Source organism: Rhinatrema bivittatum, chromosome 3 (assembly GCF_901001135.1).
Source record: "Rhinatrema bivittatum chromosome 3, aRhiBiv1.1, whole genome shotgun sequence".
Taxonomy (NCBI): Eukaryota; Metazoa; Chordata; class Amphibia; order Gymnophiona; family Rhinatrematidae; genus Rhinatrema; species Rhinatrema bivittatum.
Genome location: NC_042617.1, coordinates 254391574 through 254416329, shown reverse-complemented (window position 1 = coordinate 254416329; position 24756 = coordinate 254391574). Strand labels below are relative to the sequence as shown.

The 24756-nt window shown below is 46.5% G+C and overlaps 1 protein-coding gene across 1 annotated transcript in view; it reads right to left on the bottom strand.

Moving 5' to 3' along the window:
• ATL2 (atlastin GTPase 2) overlaps positions 1–24756 on the bottom strand; it is a 476945-nt gene that overhangs the window by 360168 nt on the left and 92021 nt on the right. The window contains 1 exon segment of the mRNA XM_029594487.1: positions 10406–10650. Within this exon segment, the coding sequence (XP_029450347.1) occupies positions 10406–10650 (245 nt within the window).

The following is a 24756-nucleotide window of genomic DNA, read 5'->3' as shown; positions in this document are numbered from 1 at the left end:
ATTCCACAACCACTGATTGGTGTGGAAGCTGTGCCTTTTGGTAGCCAGGAACAGACTGTACCAAATAAATAGTGTCCATTCTTTTATTGACAGCAGGTACTGAGCATGGGTGCTCCCAAAGTCGATGCTGTAAGTCCAGGAGGACTTGATGAATAGGTATGGCTACTACTGGTTTTGGAGGATCCACAAATTGGAGACCCTCCAATGTTTGTTGCCTAGAATCCTCCTCCGTCACCAAGGTGAAGGGTATGGTGTCTGCCATATCCTGGACAAAATTAGTAAGAGATAAATCCTCTGGTGGAGTTTTTTTCCTTTGGTCTGGAGCTGAAGGATCCTACAGACTTCAGAGGAAGTGTCTGCATGTCCCTCATCCCAAGTATCATACAGATCATCTTTCTTGATGGGGAGATATGGGAGAGAATCTTGGTGGACAAGGAACTCCTGAGGGACTTGGTTGCGGGTCATCGAAGGGAATCCGTCCAAGAACCTCTTGTGGTATGGATGGAAGAGCACAGACTACTTCATCAAATCTTTTCATGAGAAGTTGGTACAGCACCAGCTCAGGATGTCCTGGAACCCCAGGTAACATCAGCATCGATGGTATCGGGTCTAGTATCGATGATGGAATCAGCATTGGCATCGATGGTAGTCTCGGCATCGGTGCAGGCACCAGCTTCGGTACAGGTACTGGCATCGGTTCGGGAACCGGTGTCTGCACCAGCATCTGTTCTTTTAAGGCCTGGAGCACCGCTTGACGGATGAAATCAGACAATTCCTGCAGAATAGCTGGTGCAGGCAGAGCAACTGTACGCGGTGGCGGTGTAGGTGTTGATGGAACCTCCACAGAGCTCTGTGGAGGTTAGACTACTGGTGCGATTCATGGGGTGAAGGCCCCGGCGAAGATACCGGTGTTTCCTGAACTCTTGGCCATTTCGCGGTTGGTTCTTCTGGGGAAAGAAGCGCCGCAGGCATCGATGTGTCGATGACGGTGCTTTGAGCGGTGTTCCATCACAGACTTCGTCGATGCTATCTGACGTCTGCGATGGATGGTCCCCCGACCCTTCCGGATGACCTTTTTTCAAAATTATTCTTTTTGAGACTCCGGCCGGAGAGGATTTAGTCGAGGTAGAGGGAGATGGCAAAAGTTGTAGATGGAATAGATGCTCCATCTTCTCTTGGCGGGCTTTTTGTCCCTTCGGAGTCATTTCTGCACATTTAGTGCAGGTTGTGACATGTTTTCCCCCAAACATAGAACACTCATGGTTGGGTCTGTAATGGACATTGTCCAATTTCAGATGGGACATTTTTTAAATTCCGTAGCCATTTTAATGTTGACAGCCGTCGATGAGAAGAAAGTGTGAGAAAAAAATTTTTTACTCTGAGTGTAAAACGAGAAAGATTACTCACCAGCCGGTAGAAACCTGAGAGATCCCGTGTGGGAGAATATATTTGAGAAAGTGACTTAGTCAGCAAAACACTGACAATCTCACAAGGCTCCTGCTCCGCGATGCCTACAGCAGCGCAGAATAACGAAGACTGAAGAGAGACCCCTGTGGCAGAGAATATCATGGCATGCTGGGCATGCTCAGTGGCCTCACAGGGCCAGTCAAAAGTTTCTAGAAACTTTGACAGTTTTCCACAATAGGGCTCCATTAATGATGTCACCCATATGTGAGGACTAGCATCCTGCTTGTCCTGGGATAAAGGAAATTATCAGGTAAGAAGTAATTTCTCCTTCCTCAATCCTATCCTAAGCATCCTTCACTGCCACACCTCCCTCTACCGGGATGGTGATATGTTTCGTGACAGAATACACCAAGGCATCCACCTTAAGGAAACGCAACTGCTCTCTTGCCTGCAGACACTTCTGGCGCACTCCATTCCAGATCAAATCAATGTCTGGATTATGTCCAGGAGTGGAAAGAAAGAAGCCTGGCACAGGCTGACCAAAATAGGATCCTTCTTTTGAGTCCCCAAGGAGTCATGCCCAGTCACTCAGAGGATTTTCAAGGTCTGAGATATCAAACTTGGAAACTCATTTATCTGAAAGAAATGGAGAAGAGGAGTTCTCTTGTTCCAAATCTGGGGGATATGTCCCTTCCTCACCAGGAGAACCACCCCCATTCATCAGTATAAGAAAATTATTCCTTACCTGCTAATTTTCGTTCCTGTAGTACCATGGATCATTCCAGACTGTGGGTTATGTTCCCTGTCCAGCAGATGGAGTTAGAACCAAAAATTCCCAGGGGAGGACCTATATAGCCACGCCTCCCTCGCCTCAATCCTCAGTACTGGACTAGCAAAGCCAAGACGAGAAGAGACAGAACCAGAGGAATCAATTAATCTCAAAAATATAGAAAAAAAATAACAGCTGTAAGTGACAGCAACTAACTTGTACTCAAAAAACTGTAACTGAGAACTTGCAAACAGCACTGTGTTCAAAGACACAGCTCGCAATAACTAGAGATACAGAGTGAAAATATTGTGAAGACAGGAAAACAGGGATGGCCCACAAAGAACCCCCAAAACCAGGGAGGGGTCTGGAATGATCCATGGTACTACAGGAACAAAAATTAGCAGGTAAGGAATAATTTTCTTTTCCCTGTACGTACCAGGATCATTCCAGACTGTGGGATGTACCAAAGCTTCCCCATCATGGGTGGGTCGCGGACAGCCCTGCCCGTATGACCCTGTCTCCAAGCTGACCGTGAGACGGCGCGCGAATGTCTAGACGATAATGTCTTGCGAAAGTGTGGAGAGACTTCCATGTGGCCGCCCTACAGATTTCCTGAGAAGAAACTGCAGAACTTTCCGCCTACGACGTCGCTTGAGCGCGTAGAGAATGCGCCTTAACAGCTAAAGGTGGAGACTTACCCACTCAGATGTATGCGGCTATAATCGCTCCTTTCAGCCAGCGAGCGACTGATTGTTTGGATGCCATGCAACCCTTCCTGGGTCCAGACCAAAGGACAAACAAATGATCGGAGAGTCGAAATTCATTAGTGACCTCCAAATAATGTATCAAAGAACGTCGGACATCCAACAGACGCAGGTCAGAAGAATCAGAGGATAAAAATGACGGAAGCTCTATCGATTGGTTGAGATGGAAAGTCGAGACCACCTTCGGCAGAAAAGATGGAACTGTCCGCAGGGATACTCCCCCTGGCATGAAACGAAGGTATGGCTCCCTACATGATAGAGCTTGTAGTTCAGAGATCCGACGTGCTGAGCTGATCACCACCAGGAAGATGGTCTTAAGGGTGACATCCTTGAGTGTGGCCGAAGTCAGAGGCTCAAAAGGCGGTGCACATAGAGCCCGGAGTACCAAATTGAGATTCCAAGAAGGACAAGGTGGTCTAATTGGAGGCTTCAAGTGTTTTACCCCCTTTAGAAAACGTATGATATCTGGATGTGAGGCCAGGAGCTCCCTGTCATTACTACGTAGGAAGGCTCCCAACGCCGCCACCTGCACATGAAGAGAATTATAGGCAAGGCCCAAATCCAGACCAGCCTGTAGGAAGGAAAGCACATGTGTCACTGAGGCCTGCGTTGGTAGAATCGATTTTGACTCGCACCATTCCTCAAAAACCTTCCATATTCTGACATAAGTAACAGACGTGGATGTCTTCCTAGCTTTCAGGAGCGTGGAGATGACAGATTCTGGATATCCGCGCCATCTCAATTGACGCCTCTCAAAAGCCAAGCCGCAAGACAGAAGCGATCTGCCTCCTTGAAAAATATTGGTCCTTGGCGAAGACGACGTGGCAGATGACTGAGCCGAAGAGGGCCGTCTACTGCCAGATTGAGAAGATCTGCAAACCATGGTCGACGAGGCCACTCTGGTGCAACTAGGATCACCGGATCTTGATGTGTCTCTATCCGTCGGATAACCTTGCCCACTAGAGGCCACGGAGGAAAGACATACAGGAGACACTGTCTAGGCCAGGGAAGAACCAGCGCGTCGACTCCTTCCGCGCCACGCTCTTGCCTGCGGCTGAAGAACTGGGTGGCCTTTGCATTTGTCGCGGTTGCCATTAGATCCACATGGGGTCTCCCCCAACGTTGTACTATCCTTCGCATTGCGTCCTCCGAGAGTTCCCACTCTCCGGGATCCAGGTGTTGTCGACTGAGAAAATCTGCCTGAACGTTGTCCACGCCCGCTATGTGCGAAGCCGCTAGCCGCTGTAAGTGTAGCTCCGCCCATGTCATCAACTCGGTCTCCAACGAGACTAGATGGCTTCTGGTGCCCCCCTGGCGATTGATGTACGCCACTGTGGTTGCATTGTCCGAAAGAATCCGAACCGCTCGACTGCGTACCAGTGGGTAGAACCCCTGCAGCGCTAGACGGACTGCTCTGGTCTCCAGCCGATTGATGGGCCAAGTGGACTGTTCCATCGGCCTTGGAGAGACCTGTCCTGACAGACCGCCCCCCAGCTGGTGAGACTGGCATCCGTGGTGACGACCACCCAATCCGGGTTCTGTAGAGACACTCCCTGAGCTAATTGTTGAGGGTCCAGCCACCACTGTAAGCTGAGCAAGACAACATCCGGGATGGGCAGTACTGCTTGAAAATCTCTCGACACTGGGTTCCATCGCGAAAGCAGAGACCTCTGGAGAGGCCTGAGATGAGCGAAGGCCCACGGAACCAAATCGATTGTTGAGGCCATGGTTCCCAGTACCTGGAGATAATCCCACGCCATGGGAGCAACTAGTGCCATGAACCGTGTTACCTGAGCACGCAGAGCCTGAGCTCTGTCCGGGTGCAGAAATACCTTGGCTCGGCTGGTGTCGAAGTGTGCTCCCAGAAAATCCAGCGATTGGGACGGTATCAGTTTGCTCTTTGAGAAATTGACGATCTATCCCAGAGACTGAAGAAGCTGTGCTACCCTGTCTACAGCACGGTAACCCTGCGTCCTCGACTTCGCCCGAATGAGCCAGTCGTCTAAATAGGGATGTACAAGGATACCCTCCTTGCGGAGCGCCGCCGCCACCACTACCATGATCTTGGTGAAGACACGCGGAGCCGTCGCCAGACCAAAAGGGAGAGCACGAAACTGAAAATGCTGTCCCAAAATCTTGAAGCGTAAGAAGCGCTGATGATGGTGATGGATCGGGATGTGAAGGTATGCCTCTGTAAGGTCCAAAGAGGCCAAGAATTCTCCCGGATGCACGGCTGCTAACACTGAACGGAGCGTTTCCATACGAAAACGAGGAACTCTGAGACACTTGTTGACAGACTTGAGATCCAGGATAGGTCGAAAAGTGCCCTCTTTCTTGGGAACCACGAAGTAGATTGAATAATGACCTTTTCCCAGTTCGGAGGCCACTACCGGTACTATCGCCCCCAGCTGTAGCAGACGATCGAGAGTCTGTCGGACTGCTAATTGTTTGAGATGGGAACCGCAAGGAGAAAACAGAAAACGATCTCAGGGTTCATGTACAAAATCTAATACGTAGCCTTGTCTTAAGATGTCCAACACCCATTGATCTGACATAATGTGGGCCCACTCCTTATAAAAGAGTAAGGCGACCCCCCAGGTGGGGGATCCCCTCTTGCGTCCTTCTGGCATCATTGTGAAGCCTTCGAGGAAGGACCTGCCCCTTGAGTATCCTTACCGTGGCGGCGCCCTCGAAAGGACCGGTTCCAGGTGCGTGATCATGTAGAAGGAGCCCGAGGTGTCTGCTGTCTAGTAGGACGCGACCTCCGTTGATTCCGGTACCTATTTCTGGAGGAATAAAAAGATCTAGAAGAACGTGGGCGATCTTCTGGTAGCTTGTGCACCGCATTCTCATTAAGAGATTTGATGATCTGATCCAAATCTTCCCCAAATAGGCACCTACCCTTGAAAGGAAGGGAACTCAGGCGCGTCTTAGACGAAGCATCTGCCGCCCAGTTGCGTAGCCACAAAAGACGACGAGCGGACCCCGCCGCCACCATGGAACGAGCGAGGACCCTTAACAGATCATAAAAAGCATCAGCTCCATAGGCAACCACCGCTTCAAGTCTATCAGCCTGAATAGTCTCTGCCTGTGGCAAAGATTGGGAAGTGAGAAGCTGTTGTACCCAACGCAGAGCTGCTTGCTGTGCTAGGGAACTGCAGATAGCAGCCCTCATCCCCAACGCTGAGACTTCAAAGATACGCTTGAGGTAAACCTCGAGCTTGCGATCCTGGACATCCTTCAATGCCGTCCCGCCCGTGACCGGGATGGTAGTATGTTTCGTGACCGCCGATACCGCTGAATCAACAGCAGGAACCTTAAGAATCTCCAAGAAATCAGTGGGGAGAGGGTATAACTTTTCCATGGCTCGACAGACTCGAAGATTGGCCTCAGGAGTATCCCACTCCCTTGAAATCAATTGCAAGATGTTGTGATGCGTGGGAAAAGCTTTCGCTAGAGATCGTAAACCCGCTAGGAGAGGATCCCCTTTCTTAATCTTCGGATCCTGAGCCACAGGATCCGGAGGAGGGTCAATGTCCACTTCCTGGAGGATGTGGGGGATGAGATCATCCAATTCCGCTGCTTGAAAAATACGGAGGACCCTCGGGTCGTCACTTTCTACCTGGGCCGCCAGGGAGGGATCATCCGCATCTGGATCTTGCCATGGATCCCCTGACGGTTGTTGCAGCAGTATAGGAACCACGGGGGGGGGGGGGGGGGGGCTGAGTGGACCCCGCACCCCCTGTGGGCAAAGAAGCCCTCCCTAAGGGAGGGTCTGCCGTCGAAAGCTGTGTCAAGCAGGTCAGTTTGGGGGGAGGGGGACCCCAAATTCCAAGATTCGGATCCCTGCTCTGTAAAAATGCCTTGTGCATTAAAACAATGAATTCTGGCGAAAAAGCGGGAAGTGCTGATGAGGGGCCCCCCGAGACGTCGTCCCCTTGCCTGCCCTGGTCCGTTGCGCTCCGAAACTCCATACTGTTAGAGGAAACCTGGAGAGGAGCGTCGACGTCCTCCTCAGAGAGCTGCCTCAGAGTCAGCTGAGAAAATGGCCGCCGTTCCCGCGCTGAGGGGAAACGGGGCATGTCGCTTCCTGCCAGCGCGGTCCAACTCTCCTCCAAGCTGCCTACCAGGTAAGCCATACTCCCCCTCAGGAAAAGCTGAAGAAAATCCCTCTGAGGTCTGCTGAAGCCCGTGCCGAGCTCCGGAGCCGTTCGGCGATTTTTGCATCGCGGCGGGAGGGAGGGGGAGGGGCGGCTGCGGCGCGCGGCAACAACTGAAGTGGCGAATTAATAAAACTCTTCGGCCTCCGGACCCCTCACCGTCCCCAAGAGACCGTCGGGGAAAAAAGCCGTCCCGACGGTGAGCAGCTCCGGGGAATGGGTCGTCGCAGAGCTGCAGGGCGGGAACTCCAATCACTCCCTGAAAGGGAGGAGGGGAAAAGGAAAACTCCGGGGCTAGGGGGAGCGGTCGGCACTACAGACTTTCACCCCTCAAATTCCTGTTCCTACCAACGAATGTAAATGAAATAAAAATAACACTTACCACACTCTAGCCAGGCAAGGAAGAGGAAAAAACAAAGAGGAAGAGAGAAATAAAGTGACAGGCAAAAAACACAGCCTGTCAGCAAGTTCCTGACTGGAAAACAGTGTCTCTCTTTGAACGGAGTGGTCCTGTCAGAACACTACAGAACCTATCCCTTAGAAGAAAACCTTTATCTAATATTATTTAATTGATTCCTCAAAGAGAAAATAAAACTAGAAAAGTGCTGGGGACCACAGTGTCCCCTGCTCAATCTGCTGGAGTTAGAACTATACTGAGGATTGAGGCGAGGGAGGCGTGGCTATATAGGTCCTCCCCTGGGAATTTTTGGTTCTAACTCCATCTGCTGGACAGGGAACATAACCCACAGTCTGGAATGATCCTGGTACGTACAGGGAACATGATGATCCACCTGCATTCAAGCTCTGACTGACCACAGTGTGCCACAGCGCTTGACCATGGAGCACTCAGAGCACATGGAACTACCTTAATAAGTACTGCTGCTTCAGAAGACCAGCCCTGTAAAAATGTCTGCAATCTCTGGAAGAATTCTACCCAGGAAAAAGGACGGGTCCATTCCAGGCCCTTGAGTGCCAGTGTCCCCTGAGGACTTGACACATGGATCAATCAAGGAAGGACACACTCCTGCCATGTCTCCCTCAGTCCCACTCCCCTCAGACTGAGGAAATGGACCTTTGACGGCAAAATCAGGATGTAGTAAATCTGAGCATCCAGACAGCGCTGAGACAGGCTTAAAGAAAGTTCTGGCTGAATGGCCCTGATGTGGCATACAGCACAAATAGATAGGCACTTAGGCTTCTTAGCAGGTGCTATGGCTGTAAGCATACAGACCGATAAAAGGCTCGCACCTAGATTACCCGTGCGAATAAGTCACGCTCAACATGGATGCATAAAAAATGGGTCGCTTGTATGCCCAAATTGGACTCCCAGTACTGATGCCTAAGCTGGGACACCCAAGATGTGCGTCCAGAAGGAAGAACTCCCAAACTGGACACACAGACGAGAATGGACGCATAGGCATACACCAACAGCTTACAGCAAAAATTGCACCAAGCTACCTGTGGTTTACCACGCGTCAATAAGGGAGAAGCCTGGGAGCAGGGCCTAGCCAAATGAGTGCAGGCACGGCAGGTTGAGCAGCATCTCCTCACCTCACAGAACTTCCTAGAGACATGAGCGGGACAGCTGAATGCCAAAACAGTCCCTTCTCCTGCTTGCTTCCTTTTCACTTTTTTTTTTTTTTTTGTTTGTTTTTAAATTTACCTGAGCTCAGCCCTCCCTGACTGAGAGCAGGAACAGGTCCCAGCTATGGAGGCAGAGGGCTAAAACCTTTACTACTGAGCCTCTCTCAGCCTACAAAAGCCAATTCGAATTTAGGTCCACGCCACTCAAGGCTACCAGACTGAAGGCATTCTACTGAGGGAGGGAACCACACAGTACCGCCTCAGGAGGCAAGCAGTACTACACAGAGATCTTGTCTTTCTGATATCTCCTTTCCAACTTTTTTTTTTTTAAACTCGTAGGCAATCCCCTGAAGGGAAATGCATGACCTTCACCTGCTGGAGACAATACTAGCAGGCTGATGACAGGACTATATAGCTGTGACATCAGCTCTTGCTCTGTCTCCATCTGCTGGCAGAGATGCATAACCCACTCATGGGGATTGACCTGCCAGAACACTGAGGATGGGAGCAAATAAAAATTGTTTCTTTTTGTTTCTTTTTGGGGGGGGGGGGGGGGGAGGGGGTTCCCTGCAAATTTCATTTTGTTTATTTCATTAAAACAAACAATGCAAAAAGGTCTACTTAACCTGTAAATGAGACTGAGGCCCAGACTAGGCATGAAGCTAGGCTTAGTCCAGAGGCTGAGGCCCAGGCGTCTGAGGTCCTCGGCACACGTCTTGTCCTTCTTCTTGAAATGATGCACCAGTTAATTTACTCCAGCACATATAGTCATTTCAATTAGAAAGAAATAAGACGTATAACAAGGACCTCAGAGGTCTGGGCCTGACCTTGGGCTGAGACCCCAGTGTCGGAACCCATTCTCCAGACTGGACCCCAGCCTAGGCCAAGGCCCAGGCATCAGTAACCAGCCTACAGGTCAGGCCCCAGCCCAGGCATAAGGACCTGATCTTGGCCTGGGTACAGTCAGAGGCTCAGGCATCAGGACCAGGCCTCCAGACTGGGTAGGAACAACTGATCAAGTAAGTGAAAAAATATCTGTGGCCTTGGCTTTTGCTTGGTCTCAGCCAAGGACCCGGGCGTTAGGCCAGGGCCCAGGCAGAGACCCCAGCATTGCATTTGGGCAAAAGCCATGACCTATGCCTAGACAAGCCCTAGGCTAAGATACCAGACTTGCATTCCAGATTAAGCTGGGGCCCCTGTTTTGGGTCTCAGCCTATTCCCTAGGTGAGGTCCCAGCTTCGTGCCTAGGCCAATTTTCAAAACGGAACAAGATTCCAACTAAATTTAATCGGAATTTAAATCATTACATTTTGAAAATAACCAGAAACAAAATAGGAAATTTTCTCATTTACTATTTCGTTTCTCCTGCATGCCCATCCCTATTATTTACTTTATCATAACCAACTTGAACTAGATTTCAGCCAGAGGTAAAAATCTCTATACCTGTGCTGTCAATTCAAGATGTACTGAGTCAAACAGTGGTTTTTTCAAGAAGAAAACTTGAACTAACTGCACAGAAATATTTGACATAACATAAAAGATTAGCCCAATACAACAGTGCCTTTACAATTAATTAGGGCAAGCAATCAAACAGTTATACAATAAATGCTTGATAGACTGTCAAGAGAACTGGTTCAATTTGGAATCCTTGCCTACCTACATTTTGTTCAAGTACTTTAAGGGCTATAGGGTTAAAAAAAAAAAACAGGGGTTAGTTTTACCTTGCTGTACATATATCGAAGCATGAAATCCAGAAGAAATGATTTGCCTTTTCGGAAGGCTCCAGCCACAGAAACCACAACTATGTTGAGATCTCGTATGTGCTCCTGTAGTAAAATCTGCTCCAAGGCCTTTTCATCAAGTTCAAAGTCATGGTCATCTTCATGGGCAAGAACTATCTGTACTGGACGTGGCTCATCCATAAATAGCTCAGAGTTAACAAGTACATCGTCCATCTGTTCCTCTCCTGCAAAACATTTTTTGAAAAGTTAAGGTGGCTAGAGGTTTTAGCATTAACATTTGTCAGTAGATCCTGTTAGTTTACATACTTCATATAAAGCTAACAGATGCAAGTTTAATGAAATGGAGATCAGTGTACAATCAATCTGCAGACTAATGACTTTACAAGTAAAGAAGGCTGCCCTTGCCAGTACTAAAATAAAATGTTCTCTATTTCATACTGCATCATCATTGCAACAGTGAGCAAGATCAAACTCTTCAAGGACTATAATATATATATATATATATATATACACACACATACATATACACTCTTGAAATCTGCTTTCTGTCTCAAAATAGGCAGAAGTTTAAGAATGAATTTTAAGAAAGGAAAACAGCTAGAGAACCCTGAAAAACTAAGGCTGAAAAACAATTTTCTAGAATTGTATGCCTCTTAAATAAGGTGTCAACTAATTTATCATATTTGTCACCAATGTAAGTAAATTACTTTAAACCCTTTGAGAAGGAAGTAAATGATAACTGGCAATTTATCTGCATGCAACTGTTCTCCGCATATAGTATGTTTATAAAGGACATTGAATTTGTGTTCTATACAGCCTTAAGTTTTTCTAGAGTATTTTACGCTACATGGTGATATAAGAAACCAGAGACTATCCGTTCCTTTCAATGCAGCATTAAGGAGAGGAAAAATAGTTCTGAAAGTGGGGGAAGGAAATAATTTGAAGGTCTTTCCCTTTTAAATTCAAAGTAGATACACCAAGATAACCAATTACCTTAATAAATTTCTTGGGCGAAAAGGAAAAGAAATACAGATTAGGTAAGGGTCCTATGTACTAATTTTGTCTCTTAAGGCTCTATTTACTAAGCATTTTTCCCATAATGTTCTTTATCAGAGACCCAACAGGGCACCAAAACCTCGTTGTCAAAGGATCAACATAAGAATTATGGCACAACAAAATTTAGACAAGTGCTTTCTGGATATGTGGACTGAAGGGATGCAAATACTGTGTTTAAAGTATATGTTTAAAACTATTGCAATTCTAATGATTAACTGTTTAAATATTAACAAAAGCCAACCAGTGCCTATCACCTTTGAGCCACAATCATGGGGAGTTATGGGAGAATACAAACACAAAAGGGTCATGAGCCTTGTGATGCCACCAGCCCACAACTTCTTGCTCGCTACCTGACCAAATGGTGGAAATGGGGGAGAGAGGAAAGAGAAAATGTAGAAGGCCATGCCACGCACATGGCAGGCTATAGCATAGCAACCTGTTCCCAAGCTTCAATGTAGGAACCATGAAGCTGAAGCATGAAAAAATCCAACACACAAAGCAAACATACAAGACAATTTTCTAACGGGCCGATACAGTAAAAAACACGGGAGAGCGCACAGGACACACTCCTGTGCATGCGATACAGTAAATAAATTTATTTAAATTAGGCCCGGCAGTAAAAAGAGGCGCTAGGGACACTAGCGCGTCCCTAGCGCCTCTTTTCGGACAGGAGCGGCGGCTGTCAGCGCGTTTGACAGCAGACGCTCAATTTTGCCGGCGTCTGTTCTCGAGCCCGCTGACAGCCACGGGTTCGGAAACCGGACGCCGGCAAAATTGAGCATCCTGTTTTCAACCCGTGAGCCGCGGGCCTATTTCAAATTTTTTTTTTTTTTTTTTTACTTAAACTTTCGGGACCTCCGACTTAATATCGTCATGATATTAACTCTGAGGGTGCACAGAAAAGTAGTTTTTACTGCTTTCTGTGCACTTTCCCGGTGCCTGGAGAAATTAAAATGTGTGGCTTGGCTGCACATTTTACTTACTGAATCGCGCGGGAATACCTAATAGGGCCATCAACATACATTTGCATTGTGCGGGCGCTATTGGGGGGGGGGGGGGTTTGGATGTTACCCCTTACTGAATAAGGGGTAAAGCTAGTGAGTCAAACGCGCGTCCAAAAGCCGGCTAACAGTGCGCTCCATCAGCCTGTAAGTGAGCTGTGAAGCTGTAGAAAAGGAGAATGAAGTGCCTTTCTGGTATCGAGGTAAAAAAGTACTGCTTATACCACTAGATGGCATGTGTCAGGTGATGTGACCAATATTCAAGTATACATAAACCTTATCGTTGGATGAAAGTATATAGCATTTACTGTAATTCAAAGAATCCAAAACAAATACAAAATGTTAAGTGTCATTTTAGAAAACAAAATAAATTTCTACTGAAACCTTTAAACTAAACCTTACAAAAATGGTAAGTGCATTTAAAAATATTAAGATTGTATATCTTGCACAAAAGAGTCTGAAGTTCATTCAAAAAGGCTAGCATAACATTTCTACATGCTTGCATACAGAACAAAAAAAAGTGTACATTCTGTTATTGTTTTCCATTTATTACAGTACTGAAAATAAGACTGCACTTACTTCCCTTCTGGCTAAGTAAGCAAATCATAACAAGAAACCCTACATTGAAATAATGCACAGCAGAGTTGCTTACCTGTAATAGGTGTTCTCCAAGGACAGCAGGATGTCAGTCCTCACAAATAGGAGACATCATCCGATGGAGCCCAGCACAGAAGTCATATAAACTAAACACAAAACAAACAGGAGCCAAAATCCATCACTGCCTACTAACCGAAAGCTTACAGCAGCCAGATTAGTCCCATAGATCAACCACCACTTTAAACAAGAAGGTTTTCAAGGCCTTCTTGAAAGTTTTAACAGCCTGAATTTCTAATAGTAACAGGGAGAGAGTTTCAATGTACTGGACCAGCAAAGACAAATGCCCTTTCACACATCTCAGCTAGACACGCTAGCCTAAGTGCCAGGATATCCACTAACCCCTGAATCAAATACCTAAAGGGGAATATATTTTGTGTTGACTTTATCCATGGGGAACCAACAGTCCTCAACAGATTAAGAATCAATACAGCCACTCTGCACTGTTCTCACCATGACAAAGGTAGCCAAAGTAGTAGTGATTGAAGGACTGGTGTAATAAGATCATATGAGCTGCAGTGTTTTGTATCAGCTGCAGAGGGCAAATTGTATTAGCAGGCAGGCAGCCCAATGTACAAAGAATTGCAATCGTCCAAACTAGAAAATAATCACACCACTAGACAAACCTTCTCCATTTTGACACATAGGACTTCCCTGTGGAGGCCTTCCTGGAAGCCAGAAGTCCATGAGACATCCTCAAAAAGAGCCAGAGGTTGTAGAGCTACCTTCTCACTATCTAGGCTATGAGGGCCAAGGACCTGATGGTGGGTTGGCACAACAATCTCTGATCTTGAGTGATGAATTGCAGAATTTCCCAGCCTGACTGGATTTCTGATGGGCATCTGCTAAAGGAATGAAAACACAATCTGTCAGTCAAAAGGGTGCTATGAGAATCAGTCCCCTGGTCTCTAAGTTTCAGTAAGGTCTTTGCAATGAGTGGAATTGGAAGGTACATGTACAGTAGAGCCTGGTCCCAACTCAGGGAAAAGGCATCTGAGGCTACTTTGCCTCAAATCCCCTACTCTGAAGAGAAACAGATCCACCACAGGAGTGCCCCACTTACGGAATAACTGGTTTGCCATTCCCCCAGTCCAGGGACCATTTGTAAGGTTCCAGGATCTGCAGCCTGTCCACCAGGGAATTCCAATGCCAGCTAGTTATGTGGCTCTAAGACCCATTCCCTGAGAAATGGCTCAGTCCCACATCTGGAGTATCTCCAGACACAAAAGGCACAATTCCATACATAAGAACATAAGAAATTGCCATACTGGGTCAGACCAAGGGTCCATCAAGTCCAGCATCCTGTTTCCAACAGAGGCCAAACCAGGCCACAAGAATCTGGCAATTACCCAAACACTAAGAAGATCCCATGCTACAGATGCAATTAATAGCAGTGGCTATTCCCTAAGTAAACTTGATTAATAGCAGTTAATGGACTTCTCCTCCAAGAACATATCCAACCCTTTTTTTGAACCCACCTACACTAACTGCACTAACCACATCCTCTGGCAACAAATTCCAGAGCTTAATTGTGCGTTGAGTGAAAAAGAATTTTCTCCGATTAGTCTTAAATGTGCTTCTTGCTAGCTTCATGGAATGCCCCCTAGTCCTATTATCAGAAAGTGTAAACAACAGATTCACACCTACTCATTCAAGACCTCTCATGATCTTAAAGACCTCTATCATATCCCCCCTCAGCCGTCTCTTCTCCAAGCTGAACAGCCCTAACCTCTTCAAGCCTTTCCTCATAGGGGAGATGTTCCATCCCCTTTATCATTTTGGTTGCCCTTCTCTGTACCTTCTCCATTGCAACTATATCTTTTTTGAGATGCGGGGCCCAGAATTGTACACAGTATTCAAGGTGCGGTCTTCACCATGGAGCGGTACAGAGGCATTATGACATTTTCCATTTTAGCAACCATTCCCTTCCTAATAATTCCTAACATTGTTTGCTTTTTTCACTGCTGTAGCACACTGAGTCGACGATTTTAAAGTATTATCCACTATGATGCCTAGATCTTTTTCCTGGGTGGTAGTTCCTAATATGGAACCTAACAGTGTAACTACAGCAAGGGATATTTTTCCCTATGTGCAACACCTTGCACTTATCCACATTAAATTTCATCTGCCATTTGGATGCCCAATCTTCCAGTCTTGCAAGGTCCTCCTGTAATGTATCACAATCCGCTTGTGATTTAACTACTCTGAATAATTTTGTATCATCCGCAAATTTGATAACCTCACTTGTTCATGACTGCGTGTGAATGAGGATAATTTTATTGGCCAACTGATCTCAAAGCATTCAGAGTGTATCAAAGTATCCTTAGCTCTAGGAAGTTTATCTGATGAAGCTTTTCCTTAACAGACCAGAAGCCCCAGATGCAGAGCCCCACTACTTTCCAGGTTGGACACGTCTGTGGTTAGAACAATTTGAATTGGAGGAATTTGGAAGGATATACCCCTGGCCACACTGCAATGGATTAGCCACCAGGATAGGGGGGAGTACTTCCAAATCTGGATGACTCAGATGCTTCCCGAAGATCTTAAGTGGCCTGATCCCACTACAATCTGAGGGTCCATTAAGCTCTTCTAACGTGAAGGCTTGCCAAGGAAGTAACATGGATTGATACCATGAAGCCCAACATATTGCAAGCCCTCTGGGGATAGGGAAATACCTACAGTACCTGAATGTAATCCACTTTGAAGCGCTGAAAAGTGTGAGAAGCAGAATATAAGTCTAAATAAAAAATAAAAACATGTCCCAAACTGATGTCCGTGATTCCTTATCCTCTCCACTGTGAATATCAATGCAATAATTCTCTCCTGTGGGAGTAAGGTTCTTGCCCAAGCAGCATCTAGCAACACTCCTATAAATTCCATTAAAGATCGTGGGCTCAAGTGGAACTTTGGATAGTTTATTATAAACCCTAGTAACTCCAACACCTGCATGGTTTTGCTCATTGATTCTGTGGTACTGCCATAAGATGTGCTCTTGCCTAACATCTTTCAGGAAGGGGAACATATGCACCCCCAACGTAGACAGATATGCCATCACTGTCCGACAGTTTGTGAATACACATGGTGCTGATGCCTTGTCAAAGGGAGTGTGGGATATTGGAGGTGGTGTTTCCCCCCTACCACAAAGCCAAATTTTTCTGTGACCTAGAAATCTATGTGGGAGCGCATAGCCAGTTCCCTTTTTCAAGAAAGGGAATCAAGGTGCCCAAAGAAACCATCTTGAATTTTTCCCTTTTGAATAACTTGTTCAATACCCTTATGTTTAGGATGGATCAGAGTCCACCAAAGACTGTTCTTAGCTGCAACATCATGGGGGCTGCAGCAAGTATCCCCCGAAATCCCCCTATGCAGCCACCTCTTATTTTAAATGCTAACACCAGAGGGGTTCCCACACCCCACTGGCACAGAATGATGTACTGGTGGGGTTCCTACTCCCTCCAGCAATAAAAAGATCCCGTAGCAGCAGGTATTGCAGGATGACATCCTAGTCACAGCGAGACGAGGGCGACTCGGAGCGGTGCCAGGCCTGCGCGATCGGCGCCGGAGACCCGCCGGGGTAAGGCCTGCTTAACTGCACACTTACCCACGACCGCCTCCGACCCCGACCACGAGGCAGCCCCTGCCTTCCGCCGCTGTCTCGCCATCCTGCCGACCTTCCTCCGCCGCCGAGGGAACACGCTGCACGCTGCCGACGTCCAGCCAATCAGGGGACAGCCCTGATTGGCCTTTAAAGCTGAGAACCTCCCGATCGAAGTCCCTTCCTCCGGACGCCACAGCGAGACGAGGGCGACTCGGAGCGGTGCCAGGCCTGCGCGATCGGCGCCGGAGACCCGCCGGGGTAAGGCCTGCTTAACTGCACACTTACCCACGACCGCCTCCGACCCCGACCACGAGGCAGCCCCTGCCTTCCGCCGCTGTCTCGCCATCCTGCCGACCTTCCTCCGCCGCCGAGGGAACACGCTGCACGCTGCCGACGTCCAGCCAATCAGGGGACAGCCCTGATTGGCCTTTAAAGCTGAGAACCTCCCGATCGAAGTCCCTTCCTCCGGACGCCACAGCGAGACGAGGGCGACTCGGAGCGGTGCCAGGCCTGCGCGATCGGCGCCGGAGACCCGCCGGGGTAAGGCCTGCTTAACTGCACACTTACCCACGACCGCCTCCGACCCCGACCACGAGGCAGCCCCTGCCTTCCGCCGCTGTCTCGCCATCCTGCCGACCTTCCTCCGCCGCCGAGGGAACACGCTGCACGCTGCCGACGTCCAGCCAATCAGGGGACAGCCCTGATTGGCCTTTAAAGCTGAAAACCTTTAAAGCTGAGAACCTCCCAGGCGCCGCGCGCCGAGCGTCGCGCGCCGAAGGAGCGCGACAAAGGAGCCTGCTCCTTTGTGCGCTCCTTCGTGCACTCCCTATGTGTACTCCCGCATACTTTTCTATTTCCACAACCCTCCCCACCAATCCCTCCACAACCCACCACAACCCTCAGCAACCTTCCAATCCCCTATACTTGCCTCCCAGCACTCAACCCATGAATCTTCTAAAAGCAATCTCACAACTCACAACAATATAACCCCTCACACAAAAAACACACACAATGGCCTTAGCCCAATACATCCCCAAACTACCTCATCGCTACAACCACCACCACACTCCTAAAGCCACACCCATCACTAGACGCCTCACCAAAATCCACACCAACCCTAACATACCCTATACCACAATCACACTCATTACACTACTCCTCATCAATGCACAATCGATCACCAAAAAAATGCCAATCATCCATGACATACTCACAGACGACCAACCAGACATATTCTGCATAACCGAATCCTGGCTGAAACACTCCGACACTGTCCTACTCAATCAACTACCCAGAAATACATACAACATATTCTCCATTCCCAGAAACAAAAGAAAAGGAGGTGGCCTACTATTCCTAGCTCACAAAAAACTTAAATTCTCCTCCCAATCCCTTAACTTACCACCTCCACTCGAAACCAACCTATTCAAATCTAAACATCTCCAAATCCTCCTCCTCTACGCCCCACCTGGATGCCTACAGCACAATCTCTCTCCCCTAATCGAATCCATCACAACCCACATCAACTTACAAGAGCCAGCCATTATACTAGGAGACTTCAATCTCCATATCGACTCCCATCCACTTTCTCCAACCAGTGAACTACTCCTATCCACCATGTCTGCCATTGGATTCACCCAAATCATCAACACGCCCACACAAAAAGCGGGCCACACCCTGGACCTAATCTTCCTAAACAACAAAATATCCGCAACTGGACCACCCTCCACAACCCCCATCCCATGGTCCGACCACAGCCTCATACAAGCCAAGCTTCAACTCCAATCAAACCCACAAAAAACAGACAACCGAATCATCGAATTCACCAAACCATGCTCCAGTGAAGATATCGCCGAACTGTTACCGGAGGCACTAAAAACAATCAACCTAAATGACGCCAACACCGCCACAAACTCCTGGATATCCATCAACGCAGACATAGCCAACACATTATGTCCCACGATTAAAAAAGGAAATCAAACAATCTACAAAGCAAAAAGCCCCATGGTACACCCAAGAACTGAAAACCTCAAAGCGAACACTGAGACAAACTGAAAAACAATGGAGACGAACCCCCACCTCAAACCTGAAAGACAAATACAGAACGCTACTACACAACTATACAACAGATCTCAACACAGCAAAGCGCAATTTCTACACGTCAAGAATTCATGATTACCAATTTAACCCAAGGACCCTCTTCGCCTATGTCAAAGATTTAACCAACCCCATCCAAAATGACACAACGCCTAACTCCAGCAACATCTCCAGCGAAAAACTAGCTCAATTCTTCAAGGACAAAGTCGACAACATTATTGCCAAGATTCCACAAACCCACAACGACCCCACTGCCATCCACCCCCCCCATCCACATATGGTCACAATTCGCACCTGTTGCTTCTACAGAAATCGAACCCATCATCAAAAAAACCAACCCTGCATCCCACCCATTAGACCCCATTCCCGTCAAAACCCTAAAACTCATCAGAGAGATCATTGTCAAACCAATAACCTACATCATCAACTTATCCCTCGAACAAGGAATCTTCCCAGAAAAACTCAAAAATGCCATCATCAAACCAATCATCAAAAAACCTCAACTCGACAAATCAGACCCAGCAAACTACAGACCAGTCTCTAACCTCCCATTCCTAGCAAAAATCATAGAAAAAAACAGTCAACAACCAACTCACAGACCACCTTGAAACCCATAATGTTCTTCAGCCAGCACAGCACGGTTCAGAAATTCCCTCAGCACTGAAACCTCCTCCTCTCCCTTACTGATACCATCCTCAGAGGCCCGTGACAAAGGCAAATCGTTCCTCCTGATACTCCTTGACATATCAGCCGCCTTGACACCATCAATCACAGAACACTCCTCGCCAGACTTAAAGAAATTGGTCTTCAAGACACCACAATCAAATGGTTCAAATCCTACCTCTCAAACAGATCCTACATCGTCAAGACAAACTCATCCGAATCCTCTCAAGTGCCCCTCACACATGGGGTCCCACAGGGTTCTTCCCTTTCCTCAACCCTCTTTAACATTTACCTCCTCCCACTATGCAAATACCTTTCAGATGCAAACCTCACCTACTTCGTCTATGCAGACGACATACAAATACTTCTCCCCATAAACAAGTCCATCCAACTCACCATGGAAAAATGGAACAACCTCAGCTCAAATCTGTCCCAATACTATCCCAACTATCACTATGCCTCAACCAAGCCAAAACAGAAATTCTTCACATCCACGATGACCGTCCCTCTTATCCCCTCAAGTGCACCCCCCTCCAACCACCCAGGAACCTCAATCAACACGGGAGTGCCACAGATCTCACAAATCTCACTCACTCCATCCACAAGAAACCTAGGAGTAACAATTGACAGCCAACTCAACTTTCAACGACACATCTCCAATACAATTAAGGATGGATTCTTCAAACTCCAAACCCTGAAAAAACTTAAACCCCTCTCCAAGCGCACGACTTTCGAACAGTCCTTCAATCAATTATCCTCTCAAAACTCGACTACTGCAACTCCCTTCTCATCGGCCTACCAGAAATCCACATCAGACCCCTCCAAGTTCTACAAAATGCCGCCGCCAGAATCATCACCAACAACAAAAAATCCTCCCACATCACACCTACCCTCAAAGAACTCCACTGGCTACCCATCACACAAAGAATCCATTACAAAACACTCACCCTCATGCACAAAAAAATACACAACAACAAAATGAACTGGCTAAACAACGCAATACATCCACACCCCACACAAAGAACCCTCAGATCCACCAACACTGGCCTCCTAGCCATCCCCAATCTCAAATCTGCACACCTCAACGCAACCCGCAAACGAGCCATAACAATAGCGGGACCCACCCTATGGAACACCCTCCCCACCTGTCTCAGAAATGAACCATCACTGCAACCCTTCAAAAAACACCTAAAAACATGGCTGTTTTTAAAAGCTTTCCCACCCGACCCTTAACCTGCCCGAACGCAACCCACTCCATCCCATACTCAAGTCTTCTCACCCCCCTGAATCCCTCACTCCGCTACTTCCTCCCACCCCACCTTCCCCCCCCCCTTCCCTCATCCCTCCCCACCTCTATTCCTTAATTACCTACCCACAAGTCCCTTATCCCATTTCTATTTTATCAACAACACATTCATGTACATATGTTATTTTCTATAACCTTTTGTTATATCCTATAACCTTTTGTTCCATGTACCACTGTTATAATATGTTATAATTGTTTTTTGTAAAATAGGGCCGACTACGCCCTATTCCCTTGGTTATCTGGAAACCGATGTGATATCTCGATTGAATGTCGGTATATAAAAGAAATAAATAATAATAATAATAGTGGGGTTCCCACTGCCTGCCAGGAATGAGAGCACTACAAGATGATTTGCAGGGGTTTCTACTCCCCACCAGCAATGAGGGCACCACAGGATAATGTATTGGTGGGGCTCCAACTCCCAGCCAGCAATAAAATGACCTTGCAGTTACAACATACTGGCAGAGTTTTCACTCCCCTCCAGCAATAAGAGGAACCTGCGGCATCAACATGACCCAGGGAGGGGATCAGTGGAAAGGAAAGATGAATGAATCCATGAGAGGGAAAAGAAAGGGAGAGGAAAGGGGATTGAATGGAAAGGGTGTGAGTGTGAGAGGGAAAGCAGTATGAATGATGTGAAATAATACTGAAAGGTAATGAGGTGAAACGGTCAGAAGTAGAAAGGGAGCAGGACTGCATGGAGGCTGTGAGTGGGAAAGGGCAGGACTAGTGGAAGCACTAAGTTGCACCCTAGAGCACTACAGTTTTGGGACCATTAAAACAGTTACAGGACGACAGAAATTGCACCTCATTCTTCCTGCTTGCGTAGGCCCAGAAGTTGCATTATGTGGGCCTATGTGGGTTATAAGCACTGCTAAATAAATAAAATGGGAAGGAGGCAGCGCAATCACTGCAGCCAGGAGAAGCAGCATTGGCCCAGGAAGAAAGGAGCAAGAAGTGTCTGCATACGTCCCCAAGAGAAAAATGGTAAAGTCTCACTGGGCTGAGGTGGAGGTTGCTGTCACTTGTATATTCTGGAAGGGGAGGCACGGAATTTTTTTTTATCCTTATGTTGCTTGTTATTTGATGTCTCTGGCATTTTAAAATATTGTATTGAGTTTTTGGAAATTTATTTACAAATGTTTTATATGTGTTTAATTATTGGATGTTATTCTATTCATCAGGTTCGAAATATTCTTTTTATTAGTATTGTGTACTATTATGATTGCTGTTTTATATTTCTTGATTTTGTTTTATGAGGAATGGTGATTTTTTTTCCATTGTTACAATGGCTTGCGGCAGGTTCCAATTCAGTTTCCATTTATACTTATCTCTTTATTCTGTATTTGGTGAGGTCTATCTGAATTCTGCATGTTTAACAAAGGTGAGATATTCTGCTAGCGTGTAGTTTTAGTGTAAGGATCTAAAGCAGCCTGGTTTGTTCTGTACTCCTAATGGGAAATGTACTAATGTTTTAGGGCAGTGTTTCTTTTTCAAAGATAGGATTATTACTGCTTGAGTGCTGACATTATGGTATGGAAGGTTTATTATATTATAATTGTACCTCTATTTAATCATGGCTTTCTGTGGGTCATGCCATACCCAATATACTTTACTATAGGCCCAATACCATGTGGGTTCAAAATAAGACATTGATAAGACAGGCTAAGAGAGAATTTGAAAAGAAGTTGGCTGTAGAGGCAAAAACTCACAGTAAAAACTTTTTTAAATATATCCGAAGCAGAAAGCCTGTGAGGGAGTCAGTTGGACCGTTAGAGAAGATAAGGCCATCGCGGAAAGATTAAATGATTTCTTTGCTTCGGTGTTTACTGAAGAGGATGTTGGGGAGGTACCCGTAATGGAAAAGGTTTTCATGGGTAATGATTCAGATGGACTGAATCAAATCAGGGTGAACCTAGAAGATGTGGTAGACCTGATTGACAAACTGAAGAGTAGTAAATCACCTGGACCGGATGGTATACACCCCAGAGTTCTGAAGGAACTAAAAAATGAAATTTCAGACCTATTAGTAAAAATTTGTAACCTATCATTAAAATCATCATTTGTGCCTGAAGACTGGAGGATAGCAAATGTAACCCCAATATTTAAAAAGGGCTCCAGGGGCGATCCGGGAAACTACAGACCGGTTAGCCTGACTTCAGTGCCAGGAAAAATAGTGGAAAGTGTTCTAAACATCAAAATCACAGAACATATAGAAAGACATGGTTTAATGGAACAAAGTCAGCATGGCTTTACCCAAGGCAAGTCTTGCCTCACAAATCTGCTTCACTTTTTTGAAGGAGTTAATAAACATGTGGATAAAGGTGAACCGGTAGATGTAGTTTACTTCGATTTTCAGAAGGCATTTGACAAAGTTCCTCATGAGAGGCTTCTAGGAAAAGTAAAAAGTCATGGGATAGATGGCGATGTCCTTTCGTGGATTGCAAACTGGCTAAAAGACAGGAAACAGAGAGTAGGATTAAATGGACAATTTTCTCAGTGGAAGGGAGTGGACAGTGGAGTGCCTCAGGGATATGTATTGGGACCCTTACTTTTCAATATATTTATAAATGATCTGGAAAGAAATACGACGAGTGAGATAATAAAATTTGCAGATGACACAAAATTGTTCAGAGAAGTTAAATCACAAGCGGATTGTGATAAATTGCAGGAAGACCTTGTGAGACTGGAAAATTGGGCATCAAAATGGCAGATGAAATTTAATGTGGATAAGTGCAAGGTGATGCATATAAGGAAAAATAACCCATGCTATAATTATACAATGTTGGGTTCCATATTAGGTGCTACAACCCAAGAAAGATCTAGGTGTCATAGTGGATAACACATTGAAATAGTCGGTTCAGTGTGCTGCGGCAGTCAAAAAAGCAAACAGAATGCTGGGAATTATTAGAAAGGGAATGGTGAACAAAACGGAAAATGTCATAATGCCTCTGTATCACTCCATGGTGAGACTGCACCTTGAATACTGTGTACAATTCTGGTCGCCGCATCTCAAAAAAGATATAATTACGATGGAGAAGGTACAGAGAAGGGCTACCAAAATGATAAGGGGAATGGAACAGCTCCCCTATGAGGAAAGACTAAAGAGGTTAGGACTTTTAAGCTTGGAGAAGAGACGGCTGAGGGGGGATATGATAGAGATGTTTAAAATTATGAGAGGTCTAGAACGGGTAGATGTGAATCAGTTATTTACTCTTTCGGATAATAGAAAGACTAGGGGGCACTCCATGAAGTTAGCATGGGGCACATTTAAAACTAATCTGAGAAAGTTCTTTTTTACCCAACGCACAATTAAACTCTGGATTTTTTTGCCAGAGGATGTGGTTAGTGCAGTTAGTATAGCTGTGTTTAAAAAAGGATTGGATAAGTTCTTGGAGGAGAAGTCCATTACCTGCTATTAAGTTCACTTAGAGAATAGCCACTGCCATTAGCAATGGTAACAAGGAATAGACTTAGTTTTTTAGTACTTGCCAGGTTCTTATGGCCTGGATTGGCCACTGTTGGAAACAGGATGCTGGGCTTTATGAACCCTTGGTCTGACCCAGTATGGCATTTTCTTATGTCTTCTTATGTCTTGTAACATGTAAATGTAATATACATGTTACAGGTTCAGGAGCTGGTGGAGAACCTGCCTCAACAGCAACAGGAGTAACTAGAGGCATTAGTTCAGAAGGGCCTGGAAGCCGGAAAGCATGAGGTGTGGACAACTTATGACATCTCTGAGATGTGAGCTGCGGGCATTAGCGCCCAATGCATGGCCTGGCTTTGAGCCTCTGACCTTCGTCAGGAGATTGGCGGATCTGCCCTGTACAGGAGAAAATCTCTTCGGTGACAAGATCAGGGGCTCTGTAGCTCAGCTCAAGGACCACCATGAAAGCTTGCAGCAACTCCTTGCCTGCTGGTCGGTGGCCAGCTGTGTCTGTTTGCAGACCAC